This window comes from Phalangium opilio, unplaced genomic scaffold, assembly GCF_054372755.1.
Source record: "Phalangium opilio isolate 3A_F unplaced genomic scaffold, DU_Popi_V2 ptg000026l_1, whole genome shotgun sequence".
In the NCBI taxonomy this organism is placed as follows: Eukaryota; Metazoa; Arthropoda; class Arachnida; order Opiliones; family Phalangiidae; genus Phalangium; species Phalangium opilio.
The window spans coordinates 372,197-394,997 of NW_028324157.1; the positions used below are offsets into that span (position 1 = coordinate 372,197).

The following is a 22,801-nucleotide window of genomic DNA, read 5'->3' on the forward strand; positions in this document are numbered from 1 at the left end:
CAATTGCTAGAGATTTTGGGTATTTATGGGTTGATTTAAAGCCAACGACGTCAGATGATCATAGACTACGGACGGGACTTATACCGGGCGAAGAAGCCGCAGTCTATATTCCAAAATGAAAAGAGTGCATACGCATCAACATTTCTTAAAGTATCTGACAACTTGTAATGCGTGTCAGAGAAAATACGCTATCAAACACGCTAGTAATGACTCTTATCAAGGCCATAGTGGAATGTTGTATAAATGTCCTACGCGGTAACGTGAAGTTATCAGATGACCAGAAGAAACGATTGAAGAAGCACTGTCTAATGTTACGGAAGTTATCTAAACAAAGCACTGTAGCAAAACGAAAAAAGATCCTTATTCAAAAAGGTGGATTTTTACCTCTTTTGTTAGCACCCCTCTTATCACTTGTTAGCAGTGCTGCCGGTGCGGCTATAAGCAGAGCCATAAAAAATGGCTAGAAAGATGATTTTGGAACCTGAAGAGGTTTACCGTCGATTAAACTCGCAACCAAAAGTTGAACTTGGTGAAAATTTGGATACGAAGACTGTTTTGGTAGACAACAAATTGAACCAGACGCAGAAAGTTAACATGTACAATCATTTACTAACGAGTGCTATTAACAAAAGAAAAAAGAAAAAACCTGTTAAACAACAGAAAAAGAAAGATTGTTATTCTGAAATAGCCATGACAATACCAGATTCACACCTCAAACCAGCCATTGCCTTATACAAGTGGATTGATATCAACTCCAAGATTAATTGGTCCCCCAACGGGGAACTTATATACAGGGGACAACCAATCGTCGGGTCGAATATTATGGATATTTTACACGAATCCGTTAAAGGTTATAAAAGTAAACCGAAACACACTGTCGTTGGAATAAATCAGTTTTACGAAATGTTAATAAAAGAAAATGTACCAAAAACTATCGTGAGAAACAAATTCCCCTTTGGAAACTCTACGAGTGTTGTACCAAATACCTATCTCGATATATCTAAAAGCGATTTACCGAGCATTGATTATTATCCCCAACCCCGGATTCCCACTATGGTAATGATCTCCACACTTGGATAAACTTGAAATAAAAAGAATATATATCAATATCACGTTTCATTTCTCTCACAAATTACTTACACGTTATCATGGAAGGATGTAACGATCCTTCTCCCACAGGGCTTCTAGCCTCCCTGTCCGTTTCATTTTTAAATAATCCCAAAGTTATTACGGCGCTTTTGATATTATTTCTTATTTTAATTATCGAGTTATCTGATTTCGCTTATTGGTATACTCAAAAAACCTTAAACTGCACGACTAATGGATAAACTAGAAGAAATATACTTCAATGAAAAAGATCCCGGGAGCTTCGGAGGTGTACAAGGACTATATAGGGCTGCGAGAGAAAATGGGATTAACGTTTCCTTAAATGATGTTATTGAGTTCCTACAACGTCAAGATACGTACACGCTACACAAACCCGCGAGGCACAACTTCAGAAGGAACAAGACTATTGTGTACGGTATAGATGAACAATGGCAGCTAGATCTGGCAGACATGCAAAACATCAAGCGTCATAACGACGGATATAGATTTCTACTGTGTTGTATTGACGTATTCAGTAAATTTGCTTTCGCCGTCGCTATTAAAGACAAGAAAGGACCTATGATGGTTGCGGCGTTTAGATCCGTTTTAGAGTCTGGTAGAAAACCCAAGATTGTCCAGTCGGATCATGGGAATGAATTTCTAAATAAAGAATTGCAAACTGAATTGAAACGTTTGGATATCAAGTTTTTCGCCACACACTCGGAAGTGAAATGTAGTATAGTTGAACGATTTAATCGAACCTTGAAGGAGCGAATGTACCGCAATTTTACACAAAACGACACCTACAAATATATTGACGTATTACCCGACTTATTGTAATCGTATAATAACAACTACCACAAATCAATTAAATGCAAACCCACTGAAGTGACAGAGGAAAATTCGAAAGAAATATGGTTAAATTTGTACGGGAAAGTTAACTTTTCCCCGCCAGTTTCATACCCCTTTGAAATTGATGATTTAGTTCGAATAAGCAAAAATAAAAGAACGTTTGAAAAAGGGTACTTGGCCAATTATACCGAAGAACTATTCAAAGTAACAGAACGGATCCCGAGAGATCCACCCGTATATAAACTGAAGGATTTGAACTCCGAGCTCATTTCCGGTGTGTTCTACAAAGAGGAAATACAGAAAGTTGGCAAGGACCTAGAAAACTGTAAATTTAAAATTGAAAAAATATTACGAAAACGTAAAAAACCTGACGGTACTAAGGAACTCCTCGTACGGTGGAGAGGGTATAGTTCCGAATTTGATTCTTGGGTGCAAGAAATCGACGTAAAATGAGTTTCTACATCACACTACCCTCTGATTCGTCAACGCAATATTTCAAAGGAAATACTATAAGTAAGTTCAGAACGTATCTACCAGAATCTATAACACTAGAGGGATCTCATGAGGTTGCTCTGGCTGAAATAAGCTATCCTAGAACTTGGAATAATGTAAAAAGGGAGTGCATAGTTCGCATTTGGGATAAATCGTTCGAAGGCGTTGTTTCGGATGAATTCCCAGAGGAAGGTTCCGGCTTAGGTGAATCCGAAGAGATAATTAACGGAGTGAATGAAAACCGGGATATAGCCATAGTTATACCTCCTGGATATTACGGTTCCGTGGAGGAAGTACTCGAAATATTGTCAATCGACGATGCTGATGCTACTGAAAAAATAAAATCTAGGGTTGAGTTTTCATACAACAAACCAAATCGACGGGTGATGGTTGAGGTAAAAGGGACGAACCAACTTTATATTCCAAGCGAAATTGCCATTATATTAGGGTTCACTAGGAAACTTAAGAAAGACGTTACCGTGGTCACTTCCATGACAGCCCCATTCAGTTGCGATATGGATGCTGGAATGCACTCCTTATTCGTATACTCTGATATAATTCAGTCTCGATCAGTAGGAGAATCTGACGTCCCTCTCTTAAGAATTATAAGTATCAACGGGAAGGATGGAGACACGGTGGAAAAAGAGTTTGCTAAACCTCATTATATGCCCATCGCGAAAAACAAGTTCCAGACAATTGAAATAAACATTATGAGTGAAATGGGTGAACCGGTAAAGTTCGAACGTGGGAAAGTTCACGTCACTCTACATTTCAGACCCCGAAGAACTTGGCACTTGCTATAAGAACTACGTTGAATTCAATCTCCGCCCCATTTATGACGTGATTGTCAAAGTGTAAGGATGTCTCCATATAATACGGGTCACGTTTCTGTTAAGGATTACGAGGACTATTATCTAAATCAAATTGAACATGGATCCATCCCAGTATATAGAGGTTTGGCCGTGCAACGTGGTTACGGCTTGGGGTCAATTATCTCGTCGGCGTTCAGATCAGCTATGCCATTACTTAAAAGGGGTGCCACGTTCCTAGGTCGAAAGTTTTTAAACACTGGCGCGAAAATTGCGACGGATTATACAAGCGGTGTACCCATTAAACAATCACTGAGAACTAGGGGTAGAGAAGCGGGTAAAGAAACATTGAGAAGGGCGGCCGAAAAAGTGACCAAGCTAACTGGAAACGGACGTAAAAGGAAACGCAAAGTGTCACCTATCATCAGTTCTGTTCGAGCTAAGAAGAAGAGAAGGTCGTCATCTTTACACCCGGATATATTTTCATAATGTCGCTCGCACACCCAAACTATGAACTGCGTCAGCTCGGAACTAAATGTTTTTCACCTACCCTATACCCAAACTGGGATAACAGGAAGTCAATGGGTGGAGTATAACTCTACCTCCAACGTAGATGAAAATCAGGCTATTATATTTCCCGTCACCGGGAACTCCGAGTCATACATGGACTTGAAAAACACGCTCCTGCATTTACAAGTAAAAGTGCTTTAAGCGGATGGGTCTCTACCTAAAGCCGCTGTGTACGATGCGAATGGTGATATAACTACTCAGGCGGATAAAGTTGGACCCGAAAACCTATTCCTCTCCAGTCTTTTTAGTGAACTACACGTATCATTGAATAATAGATCAGTTACATCATGTCCTCAACAATACGCATTCAAGAGCATGATTCAAACGCTATTGACGTTTGGTGGTCCAGCGAAAAAGAGTTTTTTGACCTGGGCACTATTCTACAAAGATACGGCGGGACATTTTGACGACTTTTTCGAAAATGATGGGTTTGAGAAACGGAGTAAATTCGCCCAAAATGGGGTTATAGACTTGATTGGTGTCGTACACGCCGATATATGTCAGCAAAATCGCTTTATCCCCAATCTGGTCGATGTGAATTTTAAATTTATCAAAAGTCCCAACGAATTCTGCTTACATGCGGATGGAATTAAAGCGAAAGTTATACTTACCCACGCTTCGTTATTCATAAGAAGAGTTAAACTAACCCCCGAGATTATGATATCACACGCCAAAACCCTGGAATTGGCCACGATGAAATACCCCATAACACGTACGGAATGTAATACGTTTTCCATATCTCAAGGAAGTAAAATAGCAGTCAAAGACAATTTATTTAGCGGTCAACAAACGAATAAAGTTGTAATTGGATTTGTAGACCAGAACGCGTTTTTGGGTGATTATAAAAAGTCGCCTTTTAATTTTAAAAATGAAGCGGTGACTCAAATCACCTTATCCGTTGATGGGGTTAGCGTACCCCATAAACCCTTAAACCCCAACTTTAAGGATAACCTATGTATGAGATCGTACGCCAATCTCTGTCTTCAAACCGGACAATGGAATATCGACGAGGGTAATTTCATTGACCGTGACGAGTTCCCCAATGGTAATGCTCTTTTCGTATTCGACTTGACCCCCGACCTGAATGGTAGTTCGACTGAAAGTTTCAACTTTATAAAGAACGGTAGTGTCCGATTGGAGTTAATATTTGCCGAAGCGCTACCGGCTACAATTGCCGTCGTTTACTATTCAGAATTCCAATCTTTGATTGAAATTGACAAAAACCGAGCCGTTTTATTCGATCAAAGCTCATAATGGACTCTCGACAACTTGATAGAATATTAAGGCGTGACCCATACACTAGGAATTTGTTCCGGGGAATATTTCCGGCGGATAAACTACCACTAACTGTTAAAACATTTCCATCTCTATATATTGTGAACACTGATACGTCTAAAGGGGGAGGAGAACATTGGACTGTTATATACATTTCGAGGAAAAAGAATACTGAATTCTTTGAAAGCTATGGAAATCCTCCGGATTTATTTAAATTTTATGATTTTGTAGAGCGAAACAGCCTAACTGCTACTTTTAATTCACGCCAACTACAGGGGGAATTATGTCAAACTTGTGGCGGATATTGCGTTTACTTTTCATTGTATAGATGTAGGAGTGTTAAAATGTTTAATATAATAAAACAATTTTCTAAAAATAAAAATGTTAACGATAATATGATTTCTGAATATATGTATAAGAATTACTCAATAAATTTGTCATAATTTTTCTCTTTATTTTGTATTTATATGCCCATGGGCTAGTGTCGAAACACCATCATTCAAAATATTTCTTTTATCGTCACATGAGAGTTTACTCTGCCGAACAGTTTTTAAGATGTGCTTGTCACTGACAATCCTTATCATCTCCGCGGTGGTCAGCTCGCGGTTGAAGAGACACTCGCGGTAGTGCGCGTGCCGGACGCGTTTCTTCACGACGCGCTTGCACACCCCCTTGCACGTCTTTTTCTCCCCCTTGGCCGATAGTATGCTATACATTTTGGGTCTCAACCCGCAGAACTCTTGAATTGGGGTGCCGTCCAGCTCATCTTTGAACTTCCCCAGTCTTTTCTTGTTAATGTCACTGTGAAGTGGATGGTCACGTGGGTATCCTGAAAAGTTGTACATGTTGGCTTAAGCAGCAAAGTCCGCGTATAGATCATCTGTCTGGATGTGGTAGGTGAGGCTATCTGTAATTATACATCGGGTTAGTATAGGAACAAGTATAACATAATCTCATAAAACATACCGGTATCTGTAAAGAGGAGTTTTGCCCTATCTCCATATTGCCTCCGGATGACGTCATAATGAAATTCGTACATAAGTAGTTTTGACAGATCCAAGATGGCAAACCCCGTGTATAATGGACGGTTTAACACCAACTTCTTCTTGGCGGAGTGAATACCGACCAGTTCATTATGAAAAATTGTGAATTTTTCAAAGGCGGGTGAGCTGGCTTTCTTAACCGCCTTCTCGGGAGTGGTTACCAATTTGAAATCTTGACGATTTCTAAGGTTCTCCATGGTTTTGCCTGGAAAAGAGAGAGAGAGAGGAAATATTATAAGAGAGCTTAATATAATAGTGATAATTTTACTACACACCGAATACAGCGTTAATCATCAGTTTAAAGAGATCCTTTTCAAAATCGTCCGTCGCCTTGGTTCTCTTCTCCGTGTTAAAACTTATAAATGGTTTTAACCTCGCCCCTTGTTCAAATTTCAATATCCGGTGAATATGGGTGATTTTTAAGCCTTTTGCTACGTAATATTTCAGGTTGCGATAGTGCACCACATATCGTTCCTTTTTGAAAAAGTTGGGGACAAGTTTGGGTAGTGATTCCTTGATTGGGATGTTAAGAGCCGTCGTCTGTTGTTTAGAATATTCGGAGAGGAATTCCGGTTTTATTGTCATTGATTCCGAGGCTAGTGGGTAGCAGTTGTGGTTATCATGGAGGTCCTCAGGGTACTCCAAATCAACCTCAACTATAAAACCCTCCGGTGCAGTGTCGGGACAGTCCAATATTCCCCGCTCTGAGTTTAGGCTTGGTTCAACCCATCGAAATTGCTTCATTGGCAGGGCGTCGCACATTACAGTGCCGTAGAGGTTGTTGCAATCTATTGATACTATTCGTTAATACCATGATGTACAGAATTGTCTCAAAATTCATACCTAGATAACATATGTAGCTATCTGATTTTGTGTTGTCGTACGTCTCCAGATATTTGTTATTAGCCTCTGCGAATCGATGACTAATCATCGACACCCCACCCCGAATTCCCTTTTCGATAAAAAGGTGCATGTCCTCGTCTAGGAATAGGTCCAAGCACACCTTGGTCATACACAAAGCGGCGTTCCAGGCGTAACCAGGTAGTGTATAGGCATGGGCGGGATCTAGACGGTAATACGTCATGTACATTTTGCGGAAGTTTTGGAACACGTCCGCTAGAAGGAGTGTGTCTGATAGCACGTACAAGTCGTGATACCCGCCTAATATATGGAATAATTAATTTCACCTATTTGAATATGTTTATATATATATATATTTACCTAAATTTCGAATTTTAAACGATTCCCACACACTCTGGGCATGCGTATAGTCGTCGGAGCTCAGCGGCTCATCCGTTAAGTCATTATGGAAGCTTTTGATTGGTGGTAATTGCGCCTCCTTAAATCGCTCCTCGGAATCCATGTATGAATATGGGTATACACCCTTCCGTAGAAGTAATTTTACTTCCTCTGGTTTAAAAACCGAGCCCAATATAGGGAATTTTTGAGCACCCCCTTAGCCAAATTTGAAACCAATGTTTCAAGTGACGCCGGAAGAAAACGGATGCTATCTATAAAGCGGAGATTTCCCAGCGAGAAAGAAATATACGTCTCGCTATTAGACGCTATGCAGTCTATCCTCGTGTTTTTCACGGTAGCGATATATTGCATAATGAGATGGGCATCGTATCTGTTGATTAAAATGTTCGGTAAACACTTCCCCTTATGGTAAATGATGAATAATCTATATTACCTGCTTAAATTATGCATCACGACTGGGATGAATTTTGGCGCTTTTAGCTTCAAATTACAGCTTTGACAAGCGCTTCCCCTATACGCTCCAGTATAGTGATCATGGTCACGTGTTTTGACCGATGTTTGAAGGAATGGTTCTTCGCATACGTAGCAGCGACTTGAGGATTGGAAGGAGGCCTCCTCTTCCGCCGTTAACTGCATTGGAATGTTTTCCTTCAATTTTTCCATTATAGTTTCGGATTCATCCATGAGCATTTTTAGAAATTTTATGCCACCATCGCACCCTCTATATGTCTTGTGTTTAACAAGTTTTCCTGAAAATTGTATATCGTTAGATGACTGTAATATCTGTACACACAGGCTTTAACTTACCAGTAGGACCAATAATCGTGTATGAGAACCCACATGCTGTATGAAGCGCCAAAGTTGTTGTGGAAGATAATGATGCTTCCGGGAGACACGTTGTCACCTTTGTCAACAACGATTCAAAATCAGCTATTATGATGTATGGAACCTATAAATAAACGTGTAACTATTATAGAATTCTAACAAACTATTATATTGTCAATAAATTACCATTTGATTCCACCCGTAATTTTTGAATTTCAAAATAGGCTCATCGTGCGGCATTATAACTCGCTGCGGGTCGTGCACGTTACACTCATGCACGTGTTCTTCGTGGGTATGAATTGACGCGCTTCTTTTTAAACAATACCGACAGTAATACGATTCATGACCGTGCTTGGTGAAACCACTAAACCGTCGACTTAGGTGACGAATTAATACGAAATGTTTTGACTGTCCATTGGACACCAAAAGTAGGTCAACTTCCCTAGACTGGTGCACTTTATTTCCGCTTACATATCGCGGGAAATATCCTTTTTCGTACGCGAAAATATTAATTGATAAATTGTTTTTCTCCTCGAATCGTTTTAATTTAAACGCGTCTAGTTCAAAGGGGAATTTAATACCACATAAATCGAGTTCATTCTCGTATTGTTTATAATGCGCTATGCGACTTGGGTTCATTAAAGTTGGGTGTAGCTTTGCTAAAACAGACCACAGGATGCACTTATTATCCAGAGGGTCTACTGGGTTAACGTTTACCGTAGCCCGTTTATTCGCAATCACACGCGGCAATTCGAAGTACGTACCACCAACGAGGGGTAAATATTGGATGATATTAATTTGTAAATATATAATTCGATCCAACACCCAGCCGCTCTCCATAGCCTCGAAAGTGCTCATACTTTCTGCGATCTTATCCCGACTCGAGTTAATTTGCCCCGGAATAACTTCCGGTGTCATTGTTACATGCGTAAATCCTCGAAAGAATGGTAAAATTTCTGCCTCAGTGGCAGTATTAGCCAACTACCGGGTGTACCGCGCTTGTGCCACCAAATACCATTTAATCCCCTTTTTCACGCTTAGTTTGTTTCTGAGGTAAGTTTCTAGTTTTTCCCGGTGTTTGTTTATGAACAAAACGGGGTCCGTCACACCTTCTGGGGCGGTAATTCTGGCCGAGAAAATCGCGTTATCGAGCGCGTTAATCTCCTCAATGTCCGGTTGTTGACTCCCGGGTTGTTCTACCGCGTTTTGTTCGGCCTCCCAATTGTCCATAAATTCATTTAACCCGACGTCATCTTGCGAGAGCAAAACATCACCATCTTCATTTTCCCTACCCCTCTCATCTAGATTTTGTCTATCCTCCCACATCTTTATAAACGCATCAAGTCCTTCGATATCTTGGGTAGATAACGTCTCATCTGGCATTGGCCCATTTTCTACATATAAATTAGGAATTAATTCTCACGCCAATTCAAATGTCGAGTTTTACGACTAGCGCAACTAAACCCCTGGTGGGTACCTACACCCTGTACATCAATTTGCGGCGGGTAAGACACTTTACAGGAGAAATCAATCATCCAAATATTTACCATTTTCAACTTTTCTTTTTTTTCCTCCGTTTGTCGGAATCGGTGCCGCCTTTCTCTTAACGGGTGAATTGGGAGGGGTGACGCGGTGAGATGGTCCTGGTTGCGGGGATAATGGACGCGTATTGTTTTCCGCGACGTGGTTTTCCACAACATTATTTTCCACGGGGTGACCGCGATGCATTTGCCGTTGATGGCGGTTTAAATTATCTCTACGCGAAAATGACCTATCGCAAACTGGACAAGCAAAAGAAATATTACCATGTTTGGTCTGCATATGACGAGTGAGGTTCCGCTGGTTCGTGAAGACATCGGCGCAAGTAGAGCAGGAGTACATCTTGAAATCGAATGTGACCATGGTACCCATTTCACCTCCCTTTTATATAATTTTTAGGCCTACGTATATATTGTTTCACCCTTTCCCATGATTTCCATTGGATAAAAATATTGTCAGCCTTAAACAGTGTCTTTTTACTTGGATTTTCCGGGGTTTCCCCATCAACGTACAGAAATCCAATTGCGCCTGGATTAAGATGGTGTAATATGGAAGACCCAAAAAGAACCTTCTAGAAATAATGGAATGTTCTGGAATCGGAAAGAATATTCTAGATGGTCCGAGGTGATCGACACTTCATTGTACATCCGAATTCGACTTATATTGTAGATAGTGTAAAGTCAACAATGACGCTTTGATGTGAAGACTCCCTCGAGTCTAAGAAATTTACTCCTATGATGAAAAACCCAAACTCTATCTTTAACAATAGTAGCAGGTACATTCGTACACGAGGGGATGTAGCAGGTACATTCGTACACGAGGGGATGTAGCAGGTACATTCGTACACGAGGGGTTTGTCACCCAAGTTCCGAGGGTATATATATGTTATAGCGTTTGCCCACCCAGAATAGAGTTGGGTATCACCTCGGTCTAAACGTCAAGTTGACATGTTTGGTTAAGACGCACGTGTTTTCGCCTTCTAGATGGTTCGAAGCGAGGGGTCGGATACATCTTATTCTATACACTATATCTTTTGAGTTATCAGTATATTTCAAACTGGTAACCGACCACCCAGTAATTTCTTCGCGCTTTTTGGGTTTTTTGGGGAATCCCGATTGAAACCAGTGATTCATGTGTGTGTATGGTTTTTAATCCTACAATTCATACTAACTGTTTGAAGTTCTATTGTGATTTGTTGAAAATCCGTGGAAGGGTTAGAGTTTTTCATACTACACTAGGTCATGGGGACAGGGACAATTTTTGAAAATTTGGTCACAACGATTTTTTCTGTCCAAGACGCAAATCGGTTCAAATATTTTTAAAAAAAACTTTGAAATTAAATTTAAAATAAAAAAATGGTTCTGGGTCGCGTCCCTATGGGTGACATGTCGTGGATATGCGCACCGGATGATCAAAATCCACCAGTTTTAATTGAAATGGAGGATGAGATAGAAGATGAAATTGTTAATTTCATTGTCGAAAACGATGGTGATGATGATGATGGGGGTGACTTCATGGTAACGTTCCCCATATTTCAACCCGGGGATATGTAAGTGAATTTTTTTTCCCCATTATTGTTTTTTAGTATCAATAATTAAGTCAGCTTCTATATAATTAGCGCCGATCTCGGCGATTTCGATGATTTTAACGAAGAAGTAGTGTTAAACATAAACTGTGATGGATACCGGTAAATACATCCAAATTTATACACCCCACCATAAGTAGTGCTAATTAATTTCGTTTAGGGTGTTAGACATCGTAAGAATGCTGCTCTTGCCGAGTATGGGCTCGGAAGATGTGCGGGAGCTTTTAACCGCGTTAGAAAATTTAATTGCGGGGTATACTCGTCCCAGGTGTGTATTGAAGATATAGAAAATATTTTGATTTATTATTAATTATTACTAGTATTTCATTTATTTATTAATATATTTTTCTACCCCTCCGCTTAGTCCGACAAGGGACAAAAACGGGGTTTTTCCCACCTTGGACGGGGTATCACCATCCCCTAACTGTGATGGATATGGGTATGATTCATTAACCCTTTCAATCCTACTTACGTTATATACAATGTACATAGTTTCACTAAAAAACTTTAGTTTTTTTTTTCTTCTTCTTATTTATTAACAGCGTACAAAACGCGTTATATTCATTGTTTGTGAGGAGGCGGGATAGCCGCAACATGGCCGAAATGGCCGTGGAGGAACGCGCGATGATCTCGCAGTTGGAACGGGCGCTTATACAGCACGTTGGCGCTGCTATAAATTCAAGCGTGCTGGAGAATTTTGATATCGCATTTCAAATATAAAAATAAAAAAATAAATAAAATAAAAGCTAAATAAATATATGTATCACTTAATTTGAATTTATTTTGTTTTATTCGTCTCCTAAATGATTATTTACAATTTCCTGGTGGTTATAAATCCACTCGAAAAATAATATACATTTTGATAGTGCACACAAATACTTCTTATTATTACGGACAGTTTTATGGTTAAGCATACACGTCACCATCGGACCATCCTCATCGATTTCGTTAGCTTTTGGACATCCTACTCCATTCAAGTCTATAATTTCTCGATTAATAATGTTCAACAAAAAGAAACACTTTTCCTCCCCTTTACAGAATACGCGGTCGTAACCTTGAACTGCAGATCGGAGGCACTCGCCGAGCTTTTCGTACGGGGTTACCCCATAATCCCATCCCAGGCCGTGAAGGTTGTTTAGAATCCACCTGTTCTGACGCACAGAGTCGTATGTAAGTTCTTTTTCACTGTACGGGGGCGCGAAGGACCATGAGCCAACCCTCGGTGTTTTCTCCACGGTTGTAACGGCTACCTCCTTGGCTATTTGTTCCCGTTCAACTCCAACAATTCGCCAGGTAAGAAAATCAAAGTCAACGACCACGGATTTCTTAAGCCTTGGTGAGGGTAAAAAAATCTCCCATTAACACTGATATTTACGGTTCAAACTTTAACTTTAAAAAACACCAAGTCCACAAAAATTATACTTACATTGTACTTGTTGGATGGTCCTTCCTTCCTCGTCGGACTTTAGAGAGATTGTGATGGTGGTTTAACTCAGGGTCCTGGCTATTTATACTATTTAATAAGATCATCATCCTAGCTTTGACTGTACATTAATGGTGTTTACGCCGTGGGTTTTTTCGGGAAGATTATTCTCGAACAATCTACAACTTTGACTGTACATTTTACGTCATGACCTTAAACAACGTTAACCTGGGTTTTACGGGGCGAATTTTAATTTTTCTGGAATGATCTAGAATAATCCCTAGAGCTGGGTTTTTACGGGGATTCTTTATTTTCCCCCAACGTCATCTGGAGTTTCATACACCCCTTAACCATTTGATTAATACGGGAGAAATTAATGGTTCAAATTTTAATCTAATTAACATATTAAAATACTGTTTATTCCTTAATTCATAATTCACTCTATCTTCATACTCCAATGTATGCACTTCTACATCCGAGAATCGAACACGCTTCATTGACCCTGTCAATCAAAAACACCCCTTGCAGGTGCGGGGGATGAGAGGGGTGAGTCAATCAAAAAGGCATACGTACAAAGTCTCCCCCATCATCTTGTTTTCCCATTCCCCAATCCTCACTCCTCCTCCTCCTCCTCACTCCTCCTCCTCCTCCTCCTCACTACTCCTCCTCACTCCTCCTCCTCACTCCTCCTCCTCGTCACTCCTCCTCCTCACTCCTCACTCCTCCTTGCCTTCCACTGTACTGTTTTGGGATCGGCATTTATGTACTACTAAAGAAAAAAGCTGCAAATAGGAGAGCTAATCTCAAACGAGTGGCCGCTAAGAAAGCTGCTGATGTCGCCGATGACGACGTGTTTGTCGCCAAAGACTATGTTCTAAACAGCATAATAAACGTGAGAAAGCAACTTGAAGATATAGAAGACCATTACCAAACTTTCCAACGTAAGTATGCGAAAAATTAAAAAGAGGCCTAGAACACACTGAGAAACTAATGTCAAAGAAACAATAGTTTTCACCATGTTTTTGATTGTTTAATGCTGTTATCCAGAAAAACCTCTAACAAGCCTTAATATATACAGGTAGTAGCTGTTTTTTGAAATTACGTTACCTTAATTTTAAATATACAGCAAAACATTGTTTTTTATATGTTAACGACTGTGGAAAAAAACAGCTAGTTTTTATTTCTCAAATATGGTATTATTAATTGAACGTTGCTGTTATCCTGGAAAAAAGTATTCTGCCGTGAAGAATACAGTAGTGTACAATTAAAAACACAAATAGTTACACTATTAAGTATAAATTTAACGTATATTTTACTGTATAATCCACCGTAAATCAAAGTTTTGATGCTATAATTTGAACATTAAGTACTTTACTTTAAACCTTGAAGCACTTTAATTTAAACCTTGAAGCACTTTAATTTAAACCTTGAAGCAATATAACCTAATCTTACCTAACCATGCTAAGCCTTTTGGAAAAGGTCCGCGTTTATTTTGAAAGGACACATATGAAAATAAAAATATTTTGGAAAGTCAGTGAATTGCTAATTTTATAACCAATTTTTTAACTTTGCAATTTCTCTTCTTCATTATTATTTCAACCTACTTATTTCTAAAATTGACCGAAAATGTACAAAACGTGTTAGGCGACACTCTGAAACGTGCTAGGCGACACTCTGAAACGTGTTAGGCGACATTCTTAAAAGCGTTATGCGACATTCTTAAAAGCGTTATGCGACACTCTTGGAGTGGCGTCGCTAGGCCTTTTATGGGGCTATAGCTCCCCCAAATTTCAAAGTTAGCCCCCTCAAAATAATCCGAACACTAACTTCTAAATCGTCGACTTTAGTTACAGTTAGAGAAATTTCCGCTTCAAAAACGTCGTTAGTTCAAACTGTTCCAAGTTCTCGCACTTCCATGGATTTTCTTTTTTTAAATATAGTAGAGTAGATTAGGTCAAACGCGTTTCTGGTGCTCGAAAAACTCTTCGTGAAAAGAGATTATTAAATTTAACGAATACGTCTGTATCTACTGCTGGGATATTAGGGCCTCCAAAACCAATTTAATACCCAATGCATTTAAACTAATTTATAACTTTCTGCCTTTTTCAGAAGTTATTAAGTCGGTGAAAATGACCAACTTGCCATGCAGTTTCACGCTGGATTTTAAGTCGATCAAGTGGCCAACTTTTTATGTAGTTTCACATTGATGCGAGAACTACCCTTGCTTGTTAGAACTGTCCTCTTAAGTTCTCTCAAGGTTGAACCTTGCTAAGCATATAGCGCTATTTGCTGATAAATCAACCACTCAGGAAGGTGTCACGCGACACTCAAAAAGCGTTATTTAAACTCGGAAAGGTGTTATGCTGCACCCTTTAAGGAATTGCACAACGCTCATATGGGAGTAAAAATTAACATTTATTCCGATATAAGAGTTAAAATGGTGTTAAACTGAAACTCTGTAGCACCATTTTATTCTTATCTTTGACACTAATTGCTCAAATAAGTGTAATTTAACCCTTTCTGGGGTGTAAATGAACACCTGTAATGGTGTCAAATTTGGACCCATATAAACTACTTTTAAAGGTGTTAAAGCACACCGCATTTTCTTAGAGTTTATAACAGCAACCAGTATAAATCTACCCTACACTGTAAAAAATAAGCGTGCTTTTGGCATTCAAAAATGATAGTGACCTTTCAATTTTGAACAAGCCACTATTGACGCGTTCACATTTAACCAGAGACATTCAATTTTGAAACAGGAGTGTTTTAGGCGTTCAAATCCAACCATGAACATTCATTTTTGAACAAACTACCGTCATAGCGATCAAAACTTGACTCTAGCAATTATTTTTGAACAGCTTATATATTACCATTCAAAAATGAATCCTATCCTAATCAATTTTGAATAACTGCCTTGCGTTAATGAAGCGTTCAGATATGGTCGTTTTTGCGTTCTTATAGGATTATATTAGTATATGTATTAGTATTAGTATTAGTATTAAAACAAGAGCGTTTTAAGCGTTCAAATAAGAACTTTTTGACTTTCAAACGAGATTGTTTTTGACGTTCAAACGTGTGCATTATGCGCGTTCAAACGAATGCAATATGGCCATTCAAACGAACGCAATATGAACATTCAAACGAATGCGATATGGGCATTCAAAAGAGTGCGATATGGGCATTCAAAAGTGTGCGACATGGGCATTCAAAAGAGTGCGATATGGGCATTCAAAAGAGTGCGATATGGGCGTTCAAATGAAAGTGTTTTTGGCTTAAAAACAACACTAAGAAAAAAAGCGTTTCATTGGTATTCGAAAGTGAACGAAATTTTTCAATCACAAAAGGTGTGCATAAACAACTTAATTCTGCCCTAAAATTACTTGCTCCGCTGCTGTAAGTTTGTACTACAAACATAGCTTTCATTAAATATACAATAACTTCTCAACAATTTACTATAACTTGCTTATTTACCGTGGATTAAATATTTATTTGTCTGTATAAACATCATTATACAATAATATCAAAGGAAATGTTACGGATTATTGCCTATTTCGCCTTTCCCTTATATTTACATAGGCCTTTCATTAAATCCAGACTTTCTTCATAAACTAAATTATTATTTAACACAACGGGTATAGTTTATGTGTTTCAAATTCACCCACCCTCAGAAGATGTACAAGCTCCAAACACATGAAATTTCTTCCGTATCAGTGCGTATATTAAATATAGTATGCCCTACCATAAGGCATTCAGCGATGAAATTTGAAATCAAATTTCTCTATTCAACGCTGTAACTGTCAAATTTCAATGCTTCATCAAACGCTTGTCCACCATGTATTATTAAATGGTGAATTACTCGATATTGAACTTAAGGAATTGAATATGAACGCTTGATCAAACTCTCCGATGTTGCTCAATAATGAATGCATAAATACACAATATTAAACGTTTAACCACTCTCCTCCCTGGTTTAACTTTGCAATTAAATTTGAGCGGTTTCGTGCTTAAATTTACACGATATACTAACCTCTTTCGCACCGTTCAAATATGAATGCGTGAGAGTTTAATTTTGATTAATAGTGTTCTGTTCAAATTTGAACGCAAAGAAGTTATTCAAATTTGAACGCAAAGAGGTTATTCAAATTTGAACGCAAAGAAGTTATTCAAATTTGAACGTTAAAGCGTACCACCACAGTGTCGGGGCTATGCACGCCTAAGTATTCAAATATGAACCTCACTTTTTTACAGTGTAATGGACAGTCTGTTAAAATCAGCTAATCGTCTTATATAAATGACAAGTTGCATCTTAACCAACAGAGCTTAATGTTTTTAATAAAAGTTTGAGTGCTTTTAGTTTAACAGCAAAGAGCGTCTTTATCAAAATAAGCTCCGGGATTTAAAACTGTTCTAAGAGCTGTTATTTTTACAGCAACCCTATTTTTTTAGTGTATTATAAGCAGTTTGAAACAGCATGATGTGTTTTTATTTTCACAGGAAACCACGTTTTAATCCACAGTGCTTAGTGAGTTTAAAACCACATATTTTGCTGTTAGTTTTACAGCAGCAGAAATTTTATGTAACTGTGATTTATTGGTAGTAAAACAGCATATAGAGCTGGTTTTTTCATTGACCCCTACAATATAATCAACGGTTAAGACTGTCTTTGAAACAACCTCTGAAGCGGTTATTTTAAAAACAACGAACGCCCCTGAATACACGAACAATTAATACTTAAAAATGTTAGTTCCACTGTTTAGAAAAACAGTATTGTTGACGGTATTAAAAACGGGGAGGATGTTCAATTAAATTAACATCATCTTGATGGCATACGCTATTGCCATTACCATAGTGTTTATTTTACAGCATTTTTATTCTGTGTGCAGACAATTAGCGCGAAAACTTATCCACAACTGCATTGTTTGCAAAATAGCGAACACAAAGCCATTAGAAGCCGACACAGCGCCTCTCCCTAAAGAACGAATCAATGAAGCCCCGGCATTCGAAATCTTAGGAATAGATTTCGCGGGACCGCTTTTCGTAAAAAATGGAAGTCAAATCGAAAAGGCCTATATATGTCTCTTCACGTGCGCCGTCACGCGGGCCATCCATCTGGAATTGGTACCGCTCTTAACCACATATGAATTTCTGCTCGCCTTTCGCCGAATGGTAGCAAGAAGAGGGATTCCCAAAGTTATTTACACCGATAACGCGAAAACGTTCCATAAGGCAAATAAAGATCTCCAACAACTATGGAAAACCATTAAAGATGACGAGGTCAAAACGTACTACGGTACAAACGGAATAACTTGGCGTTTCATTGTGGAACGCGCCGCCTGGCACGGTGGGTGGTTGGAGAGGCTAGTCCGCTCAACTAAAGTCACCCTGAAAAAGGTTCTTGGACGCGCCAGGCTCACCTCAAAGGAAATGGAGAAAACCCTCACTGAAACAGAGGCAGCCATAAACTCACGTCCTTTAACGTACATTTTTAACGACCCCAATGAGCCTACGCCTCTAACTCCGGCAGATTTCCTGATTGGGAAACGGATTACTAGCTTGCCATCTCAAAAGACAACGCTTCCTATCCCAAAAACTCAAATCGAAATGACTAAACGATTAAAATATCGCTAGAAAACATTGAGCCATTTATGGCAAAGATGGAAGCGAGAATACCTCATGGAGCTTCGCTCCGCTCACGCCATCGAACTCGCAAAAAACTCAAACACGGTCAAACTCGGTGACGTCATGCAAATTCACGAGGGCAGAACTGCCAAAATCTCCTGGAAATTAGCAGTCGTCATAGAAACCATCCCCGGACGGGATGGAAAAATTAGATCGTGCATCGTGAGAACAGCCAACGGTACTGTCTTACGACGTCCTATACAGCTTCTTTACCCCCTTGAAATAACCTAATGCACTAAAACATCAGGATCGTGCAATAAAAATAAAAATTAAAATGTAATTAAATATTGCACTGGGGGAGTGTTAAGAATTTTAGTGCCCTCTGCACATTATTATTATAATTTCATTAGTAAGCTTAAATATTAATATCTTAAAAACTAATTTAAAAACTAAATTTAATCTAATTACATTCATTACTATTAACATTACATTGCCGTTTAATCATAGTGTCATAAAATTGAACTTGTAAAAATATTGTAAAATTATCTCAGTCTTTGTATATATTTAAGATAGCTATGTTCATATAGCACCAGCACCTTTCTTTAACTGTATTTGTTCCTTCTCGAAAAAAGGTAACTTTCCACTACGGGCTGGCGACAAGATTCTTGGAGCCTAACCCTTGCTTGTTAAGACCTCCCAGCTCGTAGTGCATTGACACACGTTGGGGACGGGTTATAATAAAACCCCCAAAAGGCTAACAAAAAAGCTTAGAAACCTAAGGGGCCCGTTCCCAGCAAAACTTCACTCTCGCCTCGGACCCCGTAGCAAACGGCCGAGGAAAATAACGATAGTCATAGCTCCACTGAGCGCAATAAATAAAAGAGGTTGAAATTAACACCCAAAGTAAAAGTTGAAAATAAAACTAAATAATTTACTGAGAATCAAAACGTTTCCTTTTTTTGACAAATACGCGCTTCACCAGCAACTAATTCCATATTAATTTAGGCTCCCGTAATAAAATAAATAATCAATTCGGTCAATTTTTCAGTCGGTTGAACGAGTTTAAAACAAAAAATAGCTCTCCCTAATTTAGCAAATCGCAACATCCAAAGTACACTCAGATTTAGATGATGTACTACAAAACATAAAAAAAATTACGTTTTGATATCGTAATACAATGTATAAAACCTGATAAATAGAATACACTCGAGTGCAATGATAAACACTCGAATGAAATACTCAAATGGAAGAACAACACTTGAGTTAAAGTAAATTTAATTAGTACAATTAATGTACCAAAAAAAAGATAACGAAAGCCTAATTACGTTTCTAAAGTTTAAACAAAAGATTATTTAAACTTACCCTTGACGAAATATACGGCACAAAAATAGGCTTAAAAGTTGGGTGAACCACGCGGCCACATGATTCAGGCCAATCTTGTCTCGCGCAAATTTTTCTGCGGTATTTGGTTTTTCTGACTTGGATCCGGGGAAAATAATATCTGAACTGAACTGATTGGCCATCGCCATTCGCCACACCAGCCGCAGTGTTTTCAAAATGGCCGCTACAACAAGGTACGATGTTGTGTTTATCGATATAGCGCAACTGAAGAAATAAGAATTTTAAATGTTGACAAGTTTTATGGTAACACAAAGCAGTTTAGAATTTATAAATACGCGGATTACAAATAAGAAGACCGAAAACGATGTCTAATAGGAGAACAGGTTTACAAGTGTAAGGACGTCAGATTTTACGGCATACAAAGTAGAGACTAAGAAGGCTTAACATTCATAGAGATAGCTTTGCGTAAAAACTACAGATCTTCAAGGGGCTCAGCCTCATCAAATAATCTGTCAATGAAGATTAAGCTGGAAATGAAAACACTGTTTGGTAGTTTTACTTCTTATAAATAAATAATGATGGTGTAGAGCCTCTTGAGGGCGTAAGCGCAACTTCTTTGAAGCAACAATGGGGTAAACTCAAAGTGAACAGTGTAACAATTCATGAATCCATACCATTTCAAGAGTTTTGCCATTTTAAAGAAGTGAAGTCTGTGCATAAGGAACCAACAGTTGATCAACAACATACAGTAAGAGAAAAACCTTTAGCGCTGAATGTTCTGCTCTGGCTCTTCATAAAAAGTCAGGATGCGGTGAAACTCCTTCAGCTACCTCAGCACGCATTCTCCATGGAATCAACACGAAATCCTCCAGATTCTTGAATGCACCACCTTCAAAACTCCCAAGTGAATGTACAGTAATGCTAAACCAAAATTGCTCTCCTAAGCTTGATAATACAAGTTGGGAAAACCAAAATATTACCTCTCCGAGTCAAGAGGTCTACTAGTACAAAGTTATTTACCTAGATATGGAATTATTTCTCTTTTTTGAAGTAAAAATTTACGAAATATTGAAGCAGTATTCCAAGCATAGCGAATATACAGTAAAGCAGACGACATTTTACATCCAATAAGGATAAATCTTGGACACATGGAAATCAGTCAATGGCAAAAAGAACAGAAAATGAAGCCTACGCTTCAGCTGTTTACTCTTTATTCTGATAGCTACATTCGCAACTGGTTTGCAGTGTAAACACTATCGTCTCGTCTCACCTCACCTCAACAATATACTTAGTTTGCCAACATGAGTGTTAACATAGATAATAAACACAAGGATCAGAGGTCGGGGGAGAGCTTGCCGCGCTTTGTACAAACTGGGTAGGTTCTACTTCCGGAAACCAGCGCATGCGTACGGCGAGTCATGCACGAAAAACGAGCAGGCAGACCTCGTCTGCGCAGAAGCGGAAGTCAACTGCAGAAGTTTGGCGTGCGGCCCCCCTGCACAAGCGCGGCAAAGAGAGATACACTACGGAAGGCATACCTTCCGATCCTCGTGTATACTATATATGGTGTTAACGTTAAATAATACCAAAGCTAAATTGTAGCTAGACGCATTGATACTCAGTGCGCACTATAAAGAGAATAAAAACTCTGTAGCTTAGCCCTACTAATCTAATTGCCACCATGATCTTTTCTTCCTTTATAAAATCTTAACCTGATTAACTAAGAGTGTATTTAACTTTCGGCTCACTCTGAACCGTTGATTTCTTTTCATTTCAGACACGAAAATCAAAACCAAAAGTTTACTTCACTTCTGGCCTCAATTATTTACTCTTTATTTCACTAAGCCTATTGCGGGTAATACTAGATATACCCGCCGGAGTCTAGATCTTAGCTTTCTTCGTGAAATCACTAAACCAAGGATTATTCTATATACAGATGTAGTATAGCTTAAGTAATATATAAACAGCCATTTCAAATAAAGATATTAAGATAAATTTTTGGATTATCAAAATGAAACAGAGCTTTAAAGCTACAAAAGTACTAAATGCATCATAATTACGAAAAATTCTTCCACATATTCACTTTATATTATGGATAAAGGGAATATTATGATTCTGTAGGATTTCTTTACACATCAAAACAACGCGAATGTGCCCAAAACTGGGAAACACAACCTATCATACTTACGATAGTTTCGCACTTACCAACCGTTACCTCTCTAACTGAGACAATGACACAACAAACTGAATTTGTTATTTATCCTAATTCAACTCCTCTACTCCGTCTCTATTAACATCAATGCTCGACCTATTTTAACTTTCTAGAGTTTCCATGATTAGTAATACAGTGGGCTAAATACTTAAATACTCGCTCTATATTAACTATGAAATGTGTACAGTGTACCGACTTTATACGCAATCTTCATTACTCGTCCTATATAAACTTTGACTATATGGTTTTAGTTAGCACAGATTTTTCTTAAATAATTTAATAAATATAATTAATATTAAACATTTTCTTCGTTAGTTGTTCGCCTTATTGATCGTTACATCGTGTTGATAAAGAACAATTAAACATTCTTGAGAGACTTGACTAATATTGGCGTTTGAAATGAAGCATACGCCGGTTGCTTCGCCTCACTCAAATAGGTAGTATATAAGGGTGTCGAACTCCAGCTAAAAGCAAGAACAACCGCAATTGCGAAAACCTTTGGTGGTGATCCCACCTTAGGGAGGCTAGACGTTTCTCGTAACCCTAGCTGATCGCCGCGAAAGTCTTAAACCCAACGATGACGATGGAGTAGAAGCCAGGTGTGCAGACTGGTGTCCATGTGGGATGGACAAAAACAAAGACCAGAAGATGGTGGTGTTAGAAACCAGGTGTACAGACTGGTGTCCATGTGGGATGGACAAAAACAGAGACCAGAAGATGGTGGTGTTAGAAGCCAGGTGTACAGACTGGTGTCCATGTGGGATGGACAATAACAGAGACCACAAGATGGTGGTGTTAGAAGCCAGTAAGTACAGACTGGTGTCCATGTGGGATGGACAAAAACAGAGACCAGAAGATGGTGGTGTTAGA

General features: G+C 38.7%; 2 protein-coding genes across 2 annotated transcripts; one reads left to right on the forward strand and one right to left on the reverse strand.

The window, feature by feature from the left end:
- The first annotated feature begins 3,749 nt into the window (after window positions 1-3,749).
- LOC149690964 (uncharacterized protein F54H12.2-like) lies at window positions 3,750-5,063 on the forward strand. Its single transcript, XM_089869446.1, has 2 exons — window positions 3,750-3,935; window positions 4,011-5,063. Exons 1-2 carry the CDS (start codon window positions 3,750-3,752, stop codon window positions 5,061-5,063), a joined length of 1,239 nt encoding a protein of 412 aa, XP_089725572.1.
- A 473-nt stretch (window positions 5,064-5,536) lies between these two features.
- On the reverse strand, window positions 5,537-7,490 carry LOC149690965 (uncharacterized). The gene is made up of 5 exons (XM_089869447.1): window positions 7,349-7,490; window positions 6,971-7,288; window positions 6,403-6,924; window positions 6,051-6,332; window positions 5,537-5,913 (listed from the first exon to the last, which is right to left on the reverse strand). The coding sequence occupies exons 1-5, from the start codon at window positions 7,488-7,490 to the stop codon at window positions 5,537-5,539; spliced, it is 1,641 nt and encodes a 546-aa protein (XP_089725573.1).
- Window positions 7,491-22,801: the final 15,311 nt, after the last annotated feature.